Source organism: Sinocyclocheilus grahami, unplaced genomic scaffold (genome assembly GCF_001515645.1).
Source record: "Sinocyclocheilus grahami isolate Dianchi unplaced genomic scaffold, SAMN03320097.WGS_v1.1 scaffold305.1, whole genome shotgun sequence".
NCBI classification, from domain to species: Eukaryota; Metazoa; Chordata; class Actinopteri; order Cypriniformes; family Cyprinidae; genus Sinocyclocheilus; species Sinocyclocheilus grahami.
The window spans coordinates 531,237-552,687 of record NW_015505484.1 but is presented as its reverse complement, the minus strand read 5'-3'; the positions used below and the strand labels follow the sequence as shown (position 1 = coordinate 552,687).

The 21,451-nt window shown below is 37.3% G+C and overlaps 3 protein-coding genes across 7 annotated transcripts; 1 reads left to right on the top strand and 2 right to left on the bottom strand.

Moving 5' to 3' along the window:
• Positions 1-210: 210 nt before the first annotated feature.
• Positions 211-7,126, bottom strand: LOC107601405 (uncharacterized). The gene is made up of 4 exons (XM_016293570.1): positions 7,114-7,126; positions 6,887-6,985; positions 4,228-4,324; positions 211-2,320 (listed from the first exon to the last, which is right to left on the bottom strand). Exons 1-4 carry the CDS (start codon positions 7,124-7,126, stop codon positions 901-903), a joined length of 1,629 nt encoding a protein of 542 aa, XP_016149056.1. The 3' UTR covers positions 211-900.
• On the top strand, positions 6,901-21,419 carry syt15 (synaptotagmin XV). 4 transcript variants are annotated; one of them, XR_001610933.1, is made up of 9 exons: positions 6,901-7,131; positions 8,816-9,005; positions 10,046-10,188; positions 10,297-10,592; positions 13,315-13,485; positions 13,750-13,861; positions 13,947-14,126; positions 15,368-15,567; positions 21,314-21,419. XR_001610933.1 is itself a non-coding variant. In XM_016293593.1 (8 exons), exons 1-8 carry the CDS (start codon positions 7,125-7,127, stop codon positions 15,514-15,516), a joined length of 1,248 nt encoding a protein of 415 aa, XP_016149079.1. In that variant the 5' UTR covers positions 6,901-7,124; the 3' UTR covers positions 15,517-15,927. The 4 variants fall into 4 exon arrangements, 3 of the variants coding, with proteins under 3 accessions (XP_016149079.1, XP_016149082.1, XP_016149081.1); XM_016293593.1 differs by lacking the exon at positions 21,314-21,419 and having other exon boundaries at positions 15,368-15,927; XM_016293596.1 differs by lacking the exons at positions 15,368-15,567; positions 21,314-21,419 and having other exon boundaries at positions 13,961-14,110.
• On the bottom strand, positions 17,043-21,388 carry LOC107601429 (uncharacterized). Of its 2 annotated transcripts, XM_016293597.1 has the most exons (5): positions 20,968-21,381; positions 20,791-20,895; positions 19,171-19,293; positions 18,767-18,892; positions 17,043-18,048 (listed from the first exon to the last, which is right to left on the bottom strand). In XM_016293597.1, exons 1-5 carry the CDS (start codon positions 21,011-21,013, stop codon positions 17,573-17,575), a joined length of 876 nt encoding a protein of 291 aa, XP_016149083.1. In that variant the 5' UTR covers positions 21,014-21,381; the 3' UTR covers positions 17,043-17,572. The 2 variants fall into 2 exon arrangements, with proteins under 2 accessions (XP_016149083.1, XP_016149084.1); XM_016293598.1 differs by lacking the exon at positions 18,767-18,892 and having other exon boundaries at positions 20,968-21,388.
• Positions 21,420-21,451: the final 32 nt, after the last annotated feature.

The following is a 21,451-nucleotide window of genomic DNA, read 5'->3' as shown; positions in this document are numbered from 1 at the left end:
ATTCATATTTTTAGCTCTGTGGATTGATTTTGGCCTTGAGCCCACTCTAATCCACCAGGCAAAACCGACACTGGACCAATCACCATTTGCATCAAGATCAGTGAATTCAGTAACAACATAGATTGTTGTAAATTGATAGTTGTTTGTAAATTATATTTCTACAGCCACAGAATCTGTGAAAAAAAAAAAACGAAGAAAAATTCTGCCATTTAGTACTGATTGATTATCATTGACTATAAAGGGTTTAACACCATGAATCTGTGAGACCAGAAAACAAAGAAATCTAAATCCATTGTGTGTTTTGAGGGCTAGCGCATTGAATAACTAGAAGTGGCCTTCAGATCATACTCCAGGGAGCCCTTCAGGGTGTCCAAGGGTTTTGCTAATTTTAATGTACCCCATAGCTAATGTTCAGTAATCTGTTGTTTGCTTGACAAAATCCAACAAGTACAACAAGACATTTTTAACCTATAAATAGCATTTAAAAAAATGAAAATACTCAGTGCTCACCAAAATCTTTATTTTGGTATTTTGGGCCAAAAGGGGCATCTAAAAAATACGTTGGAGGTCAAGACAGGGACAAGGCCATGTGTGAAGTAAGGTAGAAACACCCCATTATATGTAAACTTTGAATGGTAGCTCTACGCAACGCTAGCTTGCAATGTATCTCTGAACATCACTGCTCTACCTAACCAACAGTGGAGCTTTAATAGCTTCAACTAAGCAGACAAGGCTTTGGAATATTTAGAGATATAATTTAAGGACCATTTTCTTTAGCTAAATAAATATAAATGCCATTCTCAATCCATTTCCATCTTCCAGGAAAAGCCTGTACCTTTCTTTACCTAACCTAGGCATCCACAAACTGAAAAGGCAATCTCCAGACCTTCAATGATCACTTTAGTCTCCCACAGTACTGGGATTAGAGCAACACGCTGAACTGCGCAGTGTTCTTATAATGCCTTCGCTCTTCTTCCGTCGCCTGGGCTGCAGTGCCAGGCTGCTGACATTGTCCGTGGAGTCTTGCGTTTGAGTAGCCGCAGCTGCCGCAGCTGCCGCAGCTGCAGTCTCTTTGATCTGAAGTTCCAGATGCCTTTGAATTGCTAGGCCAAGCTCTTCAGGGTCCACAGCTGCACCATACACCTCCCATGTCATACCCTCAGCATCCCATTCCACCTCCTTCACAGGGGTCCTATGACACATGCGCTCCGAAGGTGCTTCTGAAATAGGATCCGCTCTTAAACTAATTTCAGGAAACACATGAGAAAGAGGGGAAGCAAGGGAATCAGACATGGTTTGCACACCAACATCTCTGAGCTCATGGTCAGATGTCATGGTAGTGGCATCTTTGACTGTCCTGTTAAAACCAGTCTGGCCTGTTCTGTCTAGTCGAAGGCGAGAAGAGTTCTGCCCCCTAAACTCAGATCCACAGAAATGGCCTGTACTGCGGCTGTCAAGTCTGGTCTCGCTGACTGAGGACACAAGTGGTGGAAAACCGAGCAAGCCTGAATGCAGCAGTGATCTTTGTCCTGCACAAGGGCTCCCTGCACAAGGTGGCTGTGCTATCAAATGTCCAGAGCATGGAACAACACTGCAAGTATTTCTCAAACAGGCAGTGTTCATCATGTGACCAGAACAGGTAGAACTGTGGCATGCAGTTAAATGATGACTTTCACAGTTGCTCTGAGCATGGTCTTCTGTATTTGTTCCCTGTGGTGTGAAGTTGTTGCTCAGACCCGAAGAACTCATTCTACAAGGCACTCTGCAACAGCTGCACCCTGTCAGGTTCTCTGCAGGTCCGCAACATGGACAACATCCCTCCCTGCACATCCGACCCTTCATCCTTAAATCTCTATTTGTGGATGGTGAGTGTGGCACACACTTCACACCACTATGGACCTGATTTTGCCCCAAGAGTGGATCTTGCATTGGAATTCTTCTGGGTGAATCCTCCATGACACTCCAGGATCTTGCAGGTCCTCCAAGCCAGATTACAGTCTCAGGGGTGCTGTTGCCACTGCACATGCTCCCCTGTTCATGGTCACAAATGTTCACAGGGACTCCTGACGACGGTCCACCCAGACTGATAGGCCTTTGAGTACATGCTGCACTGCTGACACTCTTACGCAAGTTCTGACGGTACCATGCCAGATCCATTCGTTGAGGAGGTCCACTCACCATTTCGGTCGAGCTTTTGGATAAAGAAATGAATGGCAACTCATGGTTCTCCACTGTTTCAGCATCAGCAGATCCAAGACTGATGCTTGGGAGGTAGATCTCAGATGTAGGTCTTTGTCTTTCCTCCATAGTGAATAAAGTACTGGTAAAGAAAGACATACAATTATAAACATTTATTATTTACACAACATAATTTAAACAATTATAAGTTTCTTAAGATGAAGAAGCACACCAAATGTTCCACTATTTAGTTGTCTACTAGGCAATACGTTGAATTTGAATGACCCTTAAAACTTTACTTTTACGATAGATAAAGCTAAGATTTATTTTGTCCTTACAGCACATAGATTAAAGTGAATAGGACAGGGGGATGCCTATGTATCTCTCCCTTGAGTGATTGACCAGATTACAGACGGATAAGCCCAATTTCAGTCTTAAGATCATTAGCTACAACATGGGAATGCCAGCTCCTCTCAAAAGGACATTAATCCACATCGTGCTCCAGCACAGGTGGCTGATTCCACTCCACATGGTCACATAAGGACAGTAGGCTTACTGTAAATTTACAAACTGTGCCATACTTTAATGGACTTCAAATCATTACTGTAAGTGTGTTTCTCGTTTCCAGGAAATCGAGAGCTATGAGTGAATGTGTGTCTGGCCTGTTCATGTTTACATCACACTTCAGTCACTCCAGCAGATTTTTTGGGAGACACTTTTGGGTCTGTCACTCCCTACTGTCAACACACACATACTGCTGAGTCCAAACTACAACACACTCGCACTCTAATCTGTACAGTTATTCAAGGCACACTTCAATACTGTACGTAATTTTACAATGTAGTGGTTACTTGCCATTTTAAAGCAACTTGCAATGCACTAAGTGAAGTAATATTTCATGTGAAGCAACCAGAGATTAAGTGCCTCAAAGATACTGGCATTTCAGAAGGAGTAAACTCAGAAATAAACTGGCAACCTTTGTGTTGTCTGCTCGGATTCTTAATCATTAGGCCATCACCATCTGTTTATGTCCCTGTGACTACTTGCTGAATCATACCATATAAATCTAACTTCCAAGGATACCCACACAGATTCTGCATATGTAGAACTCTCTTAGAACTCTCTAAGAAAGCTCAGCAGATTTCTGCAGAATTGGAACACACAACATTCACAAAGTTCTACAAAACTTGTGTAGAATTGTTTTTATTTTTTAAACACTGTAGTGAACTATGCTTTCATCTACCTAAGTGTGTAATAGACTTTTCTATAATTCAGATACCATGTTCTCAAGAAAAGGTGTATGGTTCTATGGGAGCAGAAAGCTGATGTTTGCCAAAGCCAGTGTTCATCTTCCATCACATAAACTGCAGAAAATCTACAAAAAATGATATTATCATAAAATGTATCTGCAGGGTAACACTACTGTGCAACAGGTTTTCAACACGCTTTTTTTTAACACTAATAAGTATATCATTTGGTGAGAGTTACAAAATAATAATAATAATAAAGCAGAACCAATCTTAAAAATAACCTGAACAAATGACCACAACTCTAACAGAATGACAGATGTTATCTCTCCACAGTTATCATGGGAAAACATGATACTTATCTTCCCACTGCATCTAAAAATAATAGGCAAGGTGTTCACTGTTAATCCTCCTCTTCCACCTCAACCCACAGTCTAACCTCCATCCTTGCAGACAACCATACACCTGTACTGGCGCCAGACTGTGACACAAACACACACACACACACACATAAATATAAACACTCCAGTGAACCTCTCATTCCCTACAAGAAAATCAAACAAGAAAGATCTCACCTTTTGATTTTATTAGCAAACATACACGATCCAGTCAAGACCTTGTGTCACCCTTTGTCTTTCCTTCCTTTTCATCTTCACTTCCCTTTTTTTAAAGCCTCGTTCTACCATTTCCTTTCAAACTGAGCAGCACTTACTTTATGAAGACACAGCTACGGTTTCCCTCATGGCCACAGGTAAGTCAACAACCTCCCTCCCTCCACACAAACACATGCACACGTACATACCTCCCACTTCCTCCTCTCGTCTCCTTCCCCTCTGCCCAGACGGATCCCGCCTCCTTCACTTCTTTCCTCTCCTCCACTCCTGCTCTCTCTCTCCACTCTAAGTGAACAGGACAAAGTGGGTGTATTGCTGGATTATCAGTCGTTGTCATCTGATTACACACCACACGCTCCCTCTCTGAGAGGAAATCCACCGTGGAGGGGGGAGGAGGTGCAAAAACACACAGACAGAAATGGTGGGTGGCAAGGAGCGCTGTATGCCCAATGGAGGGGAGCACAATTGTGTAAAAAAGTGTGTGTGTGGGGTGAGAAGTGGGATTTAGAGGAAGAACAGGTAGGTACTATTGAGATGTCACAAAAGGAAATCAGATATCCTTCCAAATCAATACAATAAATACTCTATCGTTCTTACACACACATGTTCATTCTCACACACTCGTGGCTCCTGCCACTTACTCATCCAGTCTCTCTCTTCCTGTTGCTATAGAAACAGCCATGCTCAATAGGAACCCAATGAATTTTCATCACGTCTTTTTTTTAAGTTGTCATGGGAACAATGAAAACAGTCCCTTTGAAAGAAGGGCTTGTGGTGCCAAGAAACCATTATGATATATGTCTGTGACTCATCTTTCTGATTCACATGTCCATATACTTGGCATTGCAAACTCACAGGTCGCCTGTTCCATAATAACTCCGGTTCAGAGGTTACGTAAAGGCAGAATCCTGACATGTTGTTTTGTGTATAAACATGCTGAAGTTACATTGTTTAAGTTTTTAATCGCCTTTGAACAAACCAGAACGTTTTTTTCCTTATTTACGGAGACATTTGGGACCAGTTGCTGTAACGACATTTTGTTGGCATAATAACACAGATGCTGTCTATTTGTTGATACATTAAATCAGTTGTGTCAGGTGTATTTCCACTGGAATTATAAACTCTTATGCCCAGCCTTAATTGAATGTTATATTAGGCAAGACTCCTTTAAGTTAACTTAAAGTGATAGTTCACCCAAAAATGAAAATTCTGTTCTCATCTGTACTCATGTCGGTTCAAACCTGTATGACTTTCTTTTTTTCTGCAGAACACAGAATAAAATATTTTGAAGAATGCTGGGGTTCCCAATGACTTTAAGTATATGTACAAAAAAATTCTGTTTTCTTTTGTGTGTGTGTGTGTGTGTTTTCCACAGAGAAAGTAGTCACACAGGTCTGGAATGTCATGAAAGTAAGTCAATTCACCCTTTGCAAGGATTTTGATTGACAGGCGATCTGACCAATCATAACACTGAATCTGCCATTTTGTCCGACAAACAAACCAGACAGGAGAGTATTAACGAGATTAACGTCGGTGGACTTGAACTTGAAAAATGGTGTGTACTGACGTCTTTCCGCGGTTGAAACAAGATACCTTCTTATGTTCATTCATGCTTATTTCGTGCTATAACTAGTAAAGAGGAAGAGATGATCGGTTCACAAGCCACTTGAACTGAGGTGCTACCGCGATCTGTCACGACACATAAACAAAATGGATTTATTGTTTGAATTTCTTTTTAAAAAATGGCAAAATTTGAAAGCTGATACTTTGTTGTCGGCACGTTGTCATTGTCCTCCACGTTGTCCATTGTCCTTTGCTCTACAATAAGTTTTTCACTGCGTGAGAACATGATGTGTGGCTTGTCAGGCGTAGTAACAGTAAGGGGGAGGGTCTTTGCGAAGGGTCAATTATGACAAGATTTTGGGGTGAACTATACCTTTAAATTGTTCACTTTCAGTGCATGATATAAGATGATTACTTCTTACAGACAAATGTGTTTTATTATTAGATATAATACTGGAAATATGATACATACTATATATGGTCTAATATATATATAAAACATTTTTGCTGCTTTTTCAGTTTACTGAAAATTAGTTGGGACAAAATTCTTAAATATTTTATCTTAACTTCATTGCCCAGTTTGTTTATAAAATGCAGATTACTAAATCCATTTGTGTTGAGACTACATTAACATTTTTGTTGACATAATCTGAAACTGGACAGGGTTCCCAGCATGCTTTGCATAGAACTAGATATTAAGGTGCTAACATGCACTGTTGCTAGCTAGCTCTTGCCAGCCAAGATCCAACATCAGTTACTTTGACACATCAAATTTTATTGGACTTTACTCAATTCAATTAGGTTTATGCTACTACATACAGTATCCGAGATGAGTTTAGAGTAAGTAACTGGTGTTTTTATTGCAATCAAATGTCTTGAAACTCCATGCAAGTTAACCACATTTAGAGGTATTGTGGGAAAAGCAGACGTGTCGCCTGATTGCAGCCTTGATAAACTTCCCCTGTTTTCCAAGAGTTATTCATTAACGCTTAGTGAATGCAGCTGTTGCAGACACCATAACATTCAATCTGTAGTTATTAAACCACAGTCTATGAGCCCTGTGGTGGCTGATTCACTGAGATCAAATCATATTACTGAAGTCACATCCATTGTTCAATTAAACATTTCAGAATAGCTTTCAGCAATTGCCACTTTTATTTGGAAGTCCTTTTAGCTTGCTAATTGCCTGTAAACAGTCACAGTTTGTATGCTCACTGAACTGCATCAAGGTTTTGTGTCTGTTTGGAAATAAATACTGCAACTGGCAGAGCTCATATCGCTCACCTGCTTGAGCCAGTGTTCGGTGTTGATTAACTATCCTGGGAAGCCTCAGGGGGACTGTAGTACCCTGCTGTAGGGTGACCAGGCTGTCAGAAGACACAGCTTACTCTCAATGGGACATCGGCAAGAGCGCCCATGAGATGGCCTCTGGGCAAAATGAGAAACCGGTGATTCACACTGACTCTACTGGAGAGAAAGAGAGACTTTATTCAGTTAGGATTTAGACAGACTGTGGCCATCCATGGCCGGTGAGTAGAAGATTATTAGAAACTGTTGTACAAACTATACTTGAGACCTATTTTACACAGATATATTACTATGTGATAGTGGATCTTTAAGACAAACAGATGACATTGTTTGTTTTACCAGGCTGCAAATATTTGATCATCTTATACAACTTAATGTAAGCTGCTCTAGACACGTTATTACATGCTATGTATGTTAGTTGCACAGAAGCTTACTTTACCAGACATGAGGGTCTAGTGCTGTCATAGCGACATGTATTTCTGTGCATGCTAATGTGACACTGCTGAGCAGATGGTTGACCCCTGTACACTAATAATCTTCATGTCCAATTGAACAATTATTGACCAGTGAGGCAAAGTGCCCTTAAAATATGCAATTATGAGAGTATGCTGCTTAAATGCATATATACAAGCTCTCCCTTTTAGCTTATGTAAAAAAACTTAACTTAACCAGTTACTATCCGAGAAACAGCTGTGAATGTCAAAATATTATTTAAAGGGAGAGTTCACCCAAAAATGTTAATTCTATCATCATTTGAGCACAAAAGTAGATATTTTAAAGAATGGATCTATCCTAAAATGAGAGCATCAGAGCCCATTGAACACTGTATGGACAATAGTCAAAATATCATCTTTTAATGTTTCAAAGAAAAAAGGAAATCATACAGATTTGGAACGACATGAGCGTGAGTAAATGATGACAGAGTTTTATTTTTTGAGTGAACTATCTCATATTTAAACATGGATCTGTATACTAATTCAATGTAAAAGTAAGCAAACAAGCTTAAGATTACAGAATTATTTTCAGATTTTTAAAAATATAATATATATATATATATATATATATAAATGTTAAAATGACATGTTTTTCATAAAATCAGAAAACTCCTTATATTTCTTTTTTTTCATAAAATGAAGAGTTCATTTGCAAAAACAGGTAACTCCGTTTTTAACGATTCTCAGAAATCAAGTTTTTTCATTGTGCATTCCAGTTAATCTCAATCTAACCGCAGTTGGGTTATTTTGATTAGGTTAAAAAATAACTAAACATTACAGCTAACTAACACAATAAAACACAATAAAAATGTGATTACATAATAAAAAACATGATTTTTGAAATTTTAACAAAACTGAGTTATCTGTTTTTGCAAATAAACTCTTCAAATAATACTATAACATTAAGCTTGTTTGCTTACATTTAATTAGTGTACAGATCCTTTTTTAAATCCTTGACTAATCACAGCAAGTCTTAAAGAGATACTATAATATAGTATTTAGTATATTATTATATAATATTCAAGATTTATGTAAATTTCACTCTCAATTTCTAAACTATGAGCTGTATTAAATGACTACAATACCTGTTAGGAAGTTCTGGTTCACCCTCCAGGTGGCTGCAGTAAATCTCCTACAGTAAAGTATAAAACAGGCTGTTGCTCTAGAAATACTGTGTTTCTTGAGCAGCAAAAACACAATGTGCCCCACCTCTTGCATGCAGGTCTCCACTAAAGTGTGTTGACACAAGACACTTGACACTTCTATTCAAAAGGCATGAGAGAATGAGACTGTCCAATGGTGTCACACAGCAGGTTTAGTTAATGCAAAGCCATGTTCTCTGTTGTATGAAACACTGAGTGAGAGGGGAGGGTGACTGGCCGCTGAGTTTGTTTTGTGTTTGTGCCATTAGATCCACTTGTAGCACTGGCTTGTGGACTGTCTGCAGCATTTCTGTTCCTGTTGCTGTTTGGCCTGTCAGTGTATCTACTGTGGAGGAAGAAACGAAATCAAACACTCTACAGGGGACTGATACCTACCACCCCCACAATCCCACGATGCACCACTCCAGTGCTTCAGACATCACAGAGCAGCAGCTATGGGTAAATAATAGTTGTTGCTTGTCTAGAAATAGCAAGAATACAAGCTGTATACAGTATCATTGCAATGTAAGGTGAACTAAATTGAATAAATACATCCTATTCAAGCTCTTGGGCTTTTTTTTAGCAGTAAAGGGAGCCTGGGACTAGTTGTCACAAGGACTAATAACGTTTTGTGAGCACAAAGACATTTTCTCTAGCAGTAGAACAGTTTTTTTTTAGCCAATCCTTCATGGTATTAGAGAGATTGGTGCTATATGTCACACATTTTACTTTACTAAAATGTGAATTTTTATATTATTTATTTGTATTTCCTAATTAAATGTCAATTAATAAATATTATTATTAATTTATGTTACTATATTAAAAGCTATTATTATAGCATTTATTTATTTGCATTTTAACCTACATATACATTATATGCAGATATAAAAGTGTAAGAAAATAAACATACAAACAAACAATAAGTAATAAGTAAATAAATAATACAATGAAAAAGTAGAAAAATTTTATTTATTATAGACTTATTTACTTTTTGTGTTTATTTTTATTTCTTAATAAAATTATATGCAGCTATAAAATACACATTATATAATATATAAATACACATTATATGCAGACATAAACATTTATTTGTAAAATCATGTGTAAATAAATAATATAAAAGTTTAAAATAACTAAAAATAATAAATAGATATAAAAATTCACATTTTAATAACATAAAATATGTGACATCTGTAAATAAGCCAGAGTAAAAAACTAATATAAATAATAAATAATATAAATAATAATATAAATACAAATATAAAATAAATATAATAAATAGATATAAAAGTTCACATTTAGTAACGTAAAATGTGTGAGATTGGTAAATAAGCATAATAAGTTAATAAATAATATAAAAATGTAAAATAAAATTTATATAATAGAAAAATTTATATTTTAATTAAAGTGTGACATCTGGCTCTGATCTCTCTTATAGCATTCCCTATGAAATGTGGATTGAAGTGCATCTACCCATTCTTATCTATGAATTTTCACAGCTCAGGTGGTGTTCCTTTCTTTGTGCCTCCTCGATTCAAGAGAACACCTCAACTAAACAAGGGGAAAGAAGAAACGGAGCGTGCTGACGAATGGGAACTCCATCCAGATCTGCACACCCAGCGAGGCTCTCTGACAGTAGGGAGTATGTCAGGACTGCAATATAGGCATTAGGCATCAGAAACAATGATACAAAGAAAGTATAAAGAGAATGTTTTGACTGTTTCTCATTCTGCTCTATGTGGTTCTTGAGGTTGGTTCCCCCTGGGCAGCCTAAGACCAGACCTGTACCAGCTCCCAGAGGAGCCCAGTGAATGGGCTCTTCCCAATGGCTCAGCTGTTCGTCTGTGGTTCGCTCTGCAGTATCAGCAGGAGAGAGAGCAGCTGGTGGTTTCTCTGCTCCGTGCTGCTAACCTGCCCGCTCAGTGCCAGGGTAATGTCACACTGGTAAAACTGCAGCTGTTGCCGTCTGATGACCGACGACACCGTCAAGCCAAAGCACGACGGAAAGGTTGTCATCCGCAGTTCAACGACACCTTTGTGTTTCAGGTAAAGAGTCTCTCCTGATAAACATTGGCAGTCTTCGTCTCTCTGTATGTGGGTACATCATCAATCTTCCCCATTATATGGAAATACAAGTGCATTTAACTAAAGTTTCTTGATTTGTTTGTGAATTTATTTTCAAAAATATTTTTGTTTTAAATAATGGAGAAACTTTTTGAAATTAGAGAAGAAATTTCATAGTTGATGTCTCCATCTACTGGCCATTGCAAGCAGGTTTCCTGCGTCATTCCTCTGAGCATTTAATATTTTTTATTAATGCTCAGAAATCAAGAATAGTACACATAGAATAATACATCCATTAACATAAAAAAGATCAACAATAATAACAAAAAAGAAAGAAAAAGAACAAGGAAAAAAAAAGAAAAAGGGGGTTGTTAATACATTACAAACTGAAAGAATAAAATTGAGATTTACATGTCATTAAAGATAGGAAAAGAGTTACAGATAGATAAAGTTTTTAAGGCTTTTTTGTTCTTAGACAACTGGATTAATGAAAGGTATTGCTCAAAATATTTTATAAAAACAAAAAAGAGAGGTCTAGAGTTTGAATATTTGCATTTGTGGATGTGAAATTTAGCAAGAAGCAAAATCAGATTCACTACATAAAACTGTTTCCTTTTAGATTGTTCATACTCAATAAAACCCAATACTACGTCCTTCCAAAACAGAATACATTCATTATAAATGTTACTCCTAATGAAACTTAAAACATCTTGCCAAAATTTCTTTGTAAATGGACAGTTCCAAAAGAGATGAACAACAGTTTCAACAGAGTCATCACAAAAAGAGCAACTGGAGGAAATATCACTTTTGAATTTTTTCATGTAATGCTTTGCAGGATAGAACTTATGAATTATTTTGTAGGAAATCTCCTTTACTTTGTTAGTTAGTAAATAAGTTTGTATTCCTCTGAGCATATTCTGGGTTCCATACAAGTTTGCGACAAGCTGATAAACAAGCTGCTGATTATTTAATGTTTATGAAATCTGTATAAATATAAATAAAATGTCTCTTATTCTCAACAAGACTGCATTTATCTGTCTAGATACAGTAAAACAGAAATACTGTGAAATATTATTCCAAATTAAAATTCATGGTGTCTATTTAAATATATTTTAAAGGGGTCATATGATGCGATTTCAAGTTTTCCTTTCTCTTTGGAGTGTTACAAGCTGATTGTGCATAGATAAGATCCCTGAAGTTGCAACGACTAAAGTCTCAAAACCAAAGAGATATTCTTTATCAAAGTTAAGACTCTGCCACGCCCCCCTAAAACGGCTCATTCTAACACTCCCCACATATCTACCTCACTATGTGGAAATATTAGCATAATGCCGCCCAAATGTTCATGCAAAGAAAGAAGGCGTGGTTTCTGTAACCGCAGTTAGTGTTGATGCAGCATGTCAGGGAGACGCTGTGTGTTTCTGTGCGAAAGCAAAAGCACTTATTTGGCCTTCCGGAAGTAGATGCATTTAGGAATCTTTAAGATTACTTACAACAGAACAGCAATGCATTTTATGGACGACCGTTTCGTGAACCTAGGAGAGGAGGTAATTCTGACTTTGCTATGACAATCTGGCGCTTCTGAATCAGCTACTGTTTTGTTATTAGTTTAAGTATTTGCTATTGACTGTTCAAATGCGGAGTTTTGTGCATTGCGTGTGTGTGTGTGTGTGTGTGTGCGCGTGTGTGAGAGAGAGAGGGAGAGAGAGCGAGCGCGAGAGCGCGCGAGAGAGGAGGGGGTCACATCACAGTGGAGTCAGCTGTCTTAACCATGGCTTGTGTACTGCAAACACATACCAGCTTCATCACTGTGTCTGTCACGCAACTCTGTTCCCCTTTCGGGCTCTGTCTTTACATTTATTTTGAAAGATGAAGCTGCGATTATGGTAAGGGGCGTTACATTTCCGACGAGTGCTTGCGGTGTTCGGCCAATCACAATGCACTGGATCAGCTGACCAATCCGAGCAGACTGCGCTTGTCGGAAGGAGGGACTTTGTAGAAAACGAAGCGTTTGAGAGAGGCGGGGCATAGAGGGCCTACAATAATGTACAGTATTTGAAAAATAATGTGTTTTTTGAACATTAAAGCATGTCAACATATTCTGTTACACCAAATACACAAAATAATGATCTTTAAAAAAGCATCATATGACCCCTTTAAAATGTAATTTATTCCTGTGGTGGCAAAGCTGAATTTTTAGCATCATTACTCCAGTCTTCAGTGTCACGCGATCCTTCAGAAATCTTTCTAATATGCTAATTTGCTGTTCAACAAGGTTATTATAGTTAACTAGAACTAAAACCATAAAAAAACTTTATAGACACTTTAAAAAATAATAATAATAAAAGTGACAAAATCACAAAAATACTAAAACTTAAATAAATAAATATGTAAAATATAACAAAAAAAAAAGAAAGAATTCAAACTATTAATAAAACAATCTGCAATAGTGCTGACATTTTAATCTTAATATTTTGGGGGGAAATGGCAATACATTTCAGTAAAAAAAAAAAAAAAACAGCATTTATTTGAAATAGAATTGTTTTGTAACATTATAGATGTCTTTACTGTAAGTTGATCACTTTAATGCATCCTTGCTAAATAAAGTATTAATTTCTTTAAAAAAAAAAAAATCGTGACCCAAAACGTTTGAATGGTACAGTCAAAATAAGGCCTGTAAGCTGATTCCTATGCCTTCTAACAGGTATCTAATAGCTGTGTCGACCAGTGCTCTCTGAGTATGAGCATGTACACTGTGGACCATCAGAAGAAACACCGTCTTGTAGGTCTAGTCCTGATCCCGCTCAGATTTTCTGAACTGAAGGAGATGGCAGGCAAAGTGCAGTGGAGGGATCTGGACAATGAAAGTGATCAAGTATGACACTATAATATTAAAGGAATCGCTTACACAGACATTCAAATTCTGTCATCATTTACTCGCCTTCATGTCTTTCCAAACCTGTGTGAATTTCTTCTGTGGAACACAAAATAAACATTTCAACAGAAGAAAGTAAATCATTCAGGTTTGAAATGACATGAGGGTAAAAAAAACGACATTTTAATTTTAGGGTAAACCATCCCTTTAATCACTTTGGGGAAAGAGTGCTGTACTAATGTGTTCTTTTTACTGCTGTTGTAGCCCCTTTCAAAAAACGGTGACATCCAGGTGTCTTTGAACTACAATCAGTCTCTACACCGCCTCACTGTGGTTGTTCAACGAGCGCGAGGTTTGCAATGTTGCAGTGATGCAGGTGAGAAACTGAGCAATAAAGAATACAATACAGTGACAAGCAGTCTTTGTGCACCTTTAACTTGAATGTAAAATGGATGGTACAGGTGTGTGTGCCCAGGTCTCTCTGAAGATACATACTCAGGTGGTGAGGAACAAGTGGACCACTGTAGCGAAAGGAAATAATCCATCCTTTAATGAGAGGCTTAGCTTCAGACTCCTCCCCATGCAGCTGGACACAGCCTGTCTGACCCTACAGCTCCAGCAGCCCAGCACAGAGGAGCCCGGTAACTGTCAATCAGTCCTTTCCAAGAAATAATATAAGAAGACAAAGTATTATGTTAAATATGTGAAATAAAAAATATTAGAGGGAACCATAATGAAAGGGTTTAAAAAACCTCCAATAAAAAACAAGGTTATTATCATTAACTAATACTACTAAAAACACCTTTGTTTATTGAAATAAAATTTAATTAGATGAAAAAACTTACACTAAATGAAAATAAGAAATGTTGCCTAGGTTACTAAGAGATTTAATTTTAATTTGCACTACAGTTACTAATTGATAAAAAAACTGAGCTATAACTAAAACTGGAATAAAAATAAATGAAACGTAAATAGTAATATTTTGAAAAAACAAAAACTACAAAAAAATGACAAACACATACAACAAACATATTAATAAAAACTATGATAGCATATAAAAAATACTAAACCCTATTAATAATAATAATACCATACCCAAATTTGATTGATCACAACTGGCTGACTAAAAAAAAAAAAAAAAAATGTACACAATTTCTGAAATATTTAAAACAAACCAATATTAATGTAAAATGAATAACACATATTAAAGATTCTGCACTATTTCTAGGTCAGTAATTAAATTGATATGCTGATCATGGTAATTTTTCAATGAAACTCAATTTAAGTCAAATTTTTATACTGATATTATAATATGTGACCATGGACCACAAAACCAGTCATAAGGGTAAATTTTTTGAAATTGAGATTTCTACATCATCTGAATAAATAAGCTTTCCATTGACGTATGGTTTGTTAGGATAGGACAATATTTGGCTGATATACAACTATTTGAAAATGTGGAATCTGAGGGTGCAAAAAAAAATCTAAATATTGAGAAAATCGTCTTTAAAGTTGTCCAAATAAAGTTCTTAATAAAGCATATTACTAATCAAAAATTAAGTTTTTATATATTTGCGGTAGGAAATTTACAAAATATCTTCATGGAACATGATCTTTAATTAATATCCTAATGATTTTTGGCATAAAATAAAATCCAATTTATTGTTGGCCATTGCTACAAATATACCTGTGCTACTTATGACAGGTTTTGTGGTCCAGGGTTACATATGTAATTAGAAATTATTTAAAAAATATATAATAGAAATATACTGTTTCATTCCCCATTCACCAGTGGTCTTAGACATAACAATTATTTTAAAGGCACCATTATAATATACCTATGTATCTGTACTCAGTCACTATATTTTGTCTTTACTGGCAGTGTTGTTGGGCATTGTGGTGATTGGGCCGTTCATGTATGCGAGGGGCAGAGAGCTGGAACACTGGAACGACATGGTCAGCAAACCACAGGAGCTGGTCAGGCAATGGCATCCGCTGGGATGCGCTGACACAGTACAGGACCCTCAATGAACAACATGCTACAAACTCAATGCCACCTCCCTCCTCTCTTTGAAAACAATGGTAGCCTTTTTTCTTATCTTTAAGGTGGAAGTGTTTTTTTTCAGTACAAGACTGATGTCAGAAAATCTAATGAAATTAAACAAAGTCAAAAGAAAAGGTTTATTGATAGCATACATTTGCTGAATGAACTTTGTGTTTAATTACATTATTTTAAATAACAGTTTGCTCCTCAAAGCCCATCAGAACAACTGTGTGACTTGATGCAGGAGGTAAAAATACAGTCCAGTTGTACCATAGGGTTCTCACACTTTTAACCCACGGATTTCCATTTCCATTCCATTTGTTTATGAATAATGGATAAGATTTTTGTTTCATTTGGATTCAGATTGATTTGCATCCATCCATCCATTCTTCAATCCTCTTTTCCTATGTAGGGTCACAGATATTGATACTGAATCGTTCAGACCAATTTGTGAACTGGTTTGATTGGTTTATTGAATAGAATGATTCGCTCACAATTTGGACATACACTACCATTCAAAAGTTTGGGATCAGTAAAGTTTAAAATAATAATAAGTATTCAACTGATCAAAAGTGACAGTAAAAAATATATATATATTATATAATGTTACAAAAAGTCTATTTTAAATAATGGCTGTTCTTTTAAACTTTCTATTTATCAAATAATACTGAAATGTTTCTTGAGCACCAAATACGCATATTAGAATGATTTCTGAAGGATCATGTGACACTGAAGACTGGAGTAATGGCTATAAATTCAGTTTTGCCATCAAAAGAATAAATTACTTTTGAAAATATATTCAATTAGAAACAGTTATTTTAAGTTGTTATAATATTTCATAATATTACTGTTTTTACTGTATTTTTGATCAAATACTGTATATGCGGCCTTGGTGAGTATAAGAGAAAATTCAACCCACTTACAGACCCCAAACTTTTGAACAGTACACTCTTAAAAATAAAGGTGCTTCACGATGCCATAGAAGAACCTTTTTGTCTAAATTGTTCCATAAAGAACCTTTAACATCTGAAGAACCTTTCTGTTTCACAAAGGGTTCTTTGTGGCGAAAGAAGGTTCTTCAGATTATAAAAAGGTAAGAAAGAGATGGTTCTTTAAAGAACCTTTGACTGAATGGCTCTTTGTGGAACCAAAAATGGTTCTTCTATGGCATCGCTTGAAGAACCTTTTGAAGCACCTTTATTTTTAAGAGTGTAGAGTAGCAAGTTTTCTCTACACAAAAGCAAAATCTAGTCACACAATATTAGTATTCTCTTAATAGTTCCACATTTTTCATGTTTGTGGGAACACTGCACACAGTGTGAAATCCCCCACCCCTTCTGGGCCTACATGCATGTAACATGGGCATAGGCCAATTTCGCAGGGGGTTTCTACTTGATTATTCATGGACATCAACTTTTTGCAGTTATTAATTTAAAACCCAATTATATGTAACACTGCTTAAATGTAGCTCATTAGTTAAGCCTGCTTTCACATGGACTGTGTTTGGCGGCCAAACTTTTCATATCGGTGCATCCCTAGTTTGGACCCAAAGACTGTAAACATAAATCACGATTCTCATCTGTTAATCTATTTCCTTTGGTGCATTTTGCAACACGGTTGCATATTGTGACCTGGGTGAGTGTAGCTGCTCTGACCCTGAACACTGGGTCTGGATAATCTACTACTGTAAGGCCTCTTATGGACTAATCACAGAGTTCAGAAAGGCTAGCAGATTGCAGCTCGGCGTCCACCTGTTCTCATGTTCTGTGTATAGCCAGCGTAGATCTGTAGGATTTTTTAAAACTGCTTGGACACAACATGTCTTGTGACCTGGCTTGTGATTTTGTCTCTCGACTGGTACTCTCAGGTTTAGACGTGACATCTGAGCAACTGGAAACTGAGAGCAATTATATTCTATGTTTGTGCTTTCAGATCCATTCTTTATTATGAATGGCTGAAATGAGCTCCTTAAATATTGGGATGTGGTTTACACCAGGCCACCTCAGACGTTCATTAATAGTCCAAAAGCACTACAATGAAGCCTCACAAGAGGGTATGAAGCACTGCTGCCCTCAGATTCCTGTTTCTCGGTATGTTCTTCACTGAGCATTTGATAACTTTATACAATTTGGGGCAGCTGCCTAGGTGGGCAAAGTTCGGTAAGCGGTGTCCAGTCTGGTGGCCGTTTTTTGCGCCCCACAGCATTGTGGAGCACCTTTGAAGCACTTCTACTGCCACAGAGTACTGGCCGTTAGTCCACTGTTTCAGCCTGACCACCGTCACAGCTGAAGAGAAGCCAAAAGAGCACCGTGAGGTGCCACGGAAAACCCGCTCCCCCTCGCCGAAATACGCCCCTTTCTCCCAGGAGAGCATAGTGCCATCTTCTTCGCCCATGTCGGCCAGGTTACAAAGGGCCAGAAGGCAAGAGCTCAGCAGTGCCTCGTTCTCACTGTACTGGAGAAGAACCGACACCAGTCGTGGGACAGCTCCGAGCCTCAGGAATCGCTCCTGCTGCAAGTCTGGCAAGAGAATAATCTCTTAAATCCCAACGTCAAGGGTCAGCATCAAGATACAGATTGCAGACTGAAAATATGTGATTTATCAGAGGGATACTGGACCCAAAAATGAAAATTCTGTCATCATGCCTCATTTTGAAGAATAAAAACAACATTGAAACCCCTTTAGCTTTGTTAGATAGACAAAAAAAGAAAAAGGTAACACTGATGACAGAATTTTCCATTTTTGGTAAAGTATCCCTTTAAAAAAATCTATGATTGTATAATCTCTCTTGATGTTTGCTGAAACAGATAAGGTAATTTCACTCAAAATCCTGCCATTAAATTATTTAGATTTAAATATTATCTGACAATGTTCACACACAGCTTTTGTGCACTCCACTTTTCGTGAACGCTGCCTGTTCCAGCAAAATCACAATGTGGAAAGCATCCAAATACACTATTGTTGCCAATGACAAACTGATGCATTCTCAAAAGCTTTATTTTCTGAAACTACACATCTGAGTCACATCCTCTCAGATTCAGAATGCCTCTGAAACAGATCAATTCAGATCAACTGGGGGTTAATACCTTTGTGATGGTAAATAGGGTGCTACAAATGTCATAAAAAAAATCTGAGTCTTACTCAATGACATACTAAAGTATGACTAATGCTCTCACATCAGTACCGCCATTAAGACCTGTGGTTAGAAGAACAGGGCAAAAGTTCAGGTTCACTCACTGCTGTCATAGCAAATCCTGGCGATGGCCTGGCTAACGTGAAGGAGAAGGTCCTGGTCTTGGCTTAGCAGTAAGGTCACAAGGGCAGATACAATGCCTGTCTCAAAGCATTGCTCTCTCACAGGAGCTAAAGAAAGATGGAATTATAGAATCAATAATCAGTCAATACAGTCAATACATAAGTATTAAGTTAGATATCAAGCTCCCATTATTTGCAAAATTTGCAGTTTATCCAGTGCAACTTATTAGAGAAACAAACCCACAAGCAACCTAAGGTAATGGTGTAGGTCTCGTTCATGGATCATCTCTTGAGTTCAACCTTTCGGTTACAGCCCAGCCCATATTCTAAACCACAAGGCTACACCAACAAACACATGCATTATGTATGTATACATTTGTTCTTACCATCTCTGGCCAGTTCAGCTACCAGTCTGGCAGTGTGAGTAGTGAGTGTGCTCTTTCTTCTTAAAATCTGAGCCAGAACAGGCAGAATCCCACTTTCTACCACCTGCTCTGATATGCCTTTTTCTAGGACAAGAAAAACACATTGCACAAAGCTTGGGGTGAATAATATGTACAGTATTCATGTTTTTAAAAGAAGTGTCTTATGCTCTCTAAGTCTACATTTAGTTGATATACAGTAAATACAGTAAAACAATAATATTGTGGAATGTGATTACAATTAATAACCATTCTCTACTTTAATATTTTTTTTAAATGTGAATTATTTCTGTAATGGCAAAGTTGTATTTACAGCACATGAACTTTCCAATATGCTGAAAGAAAAGGTCATTTCTTATTATGACTGTTGAAAACAGTTGTGCTGCTAAATAGTTTTGTGGTAACTGTGACATTTTTCTAGGATTCACTGATGAATACAAACTTCAAAATACTTTTTTTTGGTAAAATTATAAATGCCTTTACTCTCTTTTTGTTGACCAATTTAATGTGTCCTTGGAGAATAAAATTATTAATTTTAATTGTACTGACCCCAAACTTTTAAACGGTTATGAATATATATCCCATCCCTCTGAAAGTACAACAAATTGGATAAATTGTGTACATCATGCTAGCTAGACCATTCTTATCCAGTTGTCCTTAGTGAACATACGCACAGATTAACAAATGATGTTTCCACAAACTACAGAAATCACTCACAGCTGGCCACCTGGTTGCTTGTGTACAAAGAAGCAGTCTGGCTAATCGTTCATGTCACTCAAAGGCTCTCACAGAGACAAATGCGGATTAGAGTGTCTCTGTTTTCAAATCCACAGGAGTTGTGTATCCTTCTCACAGCTATGCTTGTTGATGTATTAATTATGATTTCTCACCTGTGCTCGGATGATTTGTGATATGTAGGGGATAACGCACAGTCACTTGTTCATTATTGCAACATAAACCTCACAGGGTCTTGTATCGTTTCAGTACATAATCAGACTGTTCATTATCCTGCTTTTTACACATCAAACATTGATTTAAGTTTATATTATTTGACTATGTGAGAATAAATTTAACGCAAAGTGGATCAAGAGACAAAGCCAGCATAGCTATGAAAGAAACCATTTGCTTAGGATGACAGCAAATATTACTGTTTGGAGTTCATTATGCAAAAATATTCAAACTTAGAGTGTTGCAACTGACCAAGGCAAAATTAAGTTTTCCAGAGAGACACATAATAACTTATGATGGTAGCCTCGGTCAGGTATAGCCAAAGTGTAATAGCAATACGCACTAAGCAGCTTTCAGAACTCACTCAAAGTGCTGGCACATTCTGCATCTAACTAGCTGAAACAAGCTCATACCAATTGACAACAGTTTCCGTTTACTTTAAAGAAACTACTTTATAAAGGCATACTATATTAAGAGATGTCACAAGATATAACATCCTGTATAATGATCAGAGGGCCTAGTTTTTGTTACATAAGCACTCAACTAGTACTATGCATGTCTACATGACTTCTCCAGTCCCAAACAAACAATCTAAATCTTAAATTATATACAGTAACAAAAACATGAAATACTCACTTCTTTCTATGGCAACATTGAATACTGTGTCCAAATATGGCTTTAGTTCTTCCTCGATAAGTTCTGTGCTCACACTGATGGCCTCTATTGCAGCACTTAGTGAGTCTGAGAATACAAAACGTACATTGAAATGTGCATCCTTCAGACAGTGTTTCCATTGTGGCTGTTGTTACTTACCCTTGGGCGCATTAGGTAGTGGACGACTGGCCCCCATCTTGTCCATATGTCTGTGTGAGGTTGTGATGACCTCTTTAGTTCTCAGCACTGATTGTGTCCTGGATTACCATGGCAGTCTAGAATAATATGCTTCTGATCTAAAATCTCACACAACTCCATGTCTTGCTTTGTATCAGTATATATTTGTGCAATATTGTCCTTTTTATAGGCAATAAGTTTTCCTTCCACTCTTGTCCGGGCTGTATATACATGTATGTTTGCGAAACAAACTCCTCCCTCCCTCACTCATCACACATTTATTTTCTTCCTCTCAATCCCTGTCTCTCTACCGCCTGCTCTGATTCAGACCTACTCTAATGCACTCCTAATCCTCAGTCTGATGAAAGCCTCACAGTGGACAGGACACCTGTAAATGACACTGTGAACTGCAGAACGCCAACATCAAACGTCTCCTACAGGGCAGAAGAGAGAGAGGAACAACAGA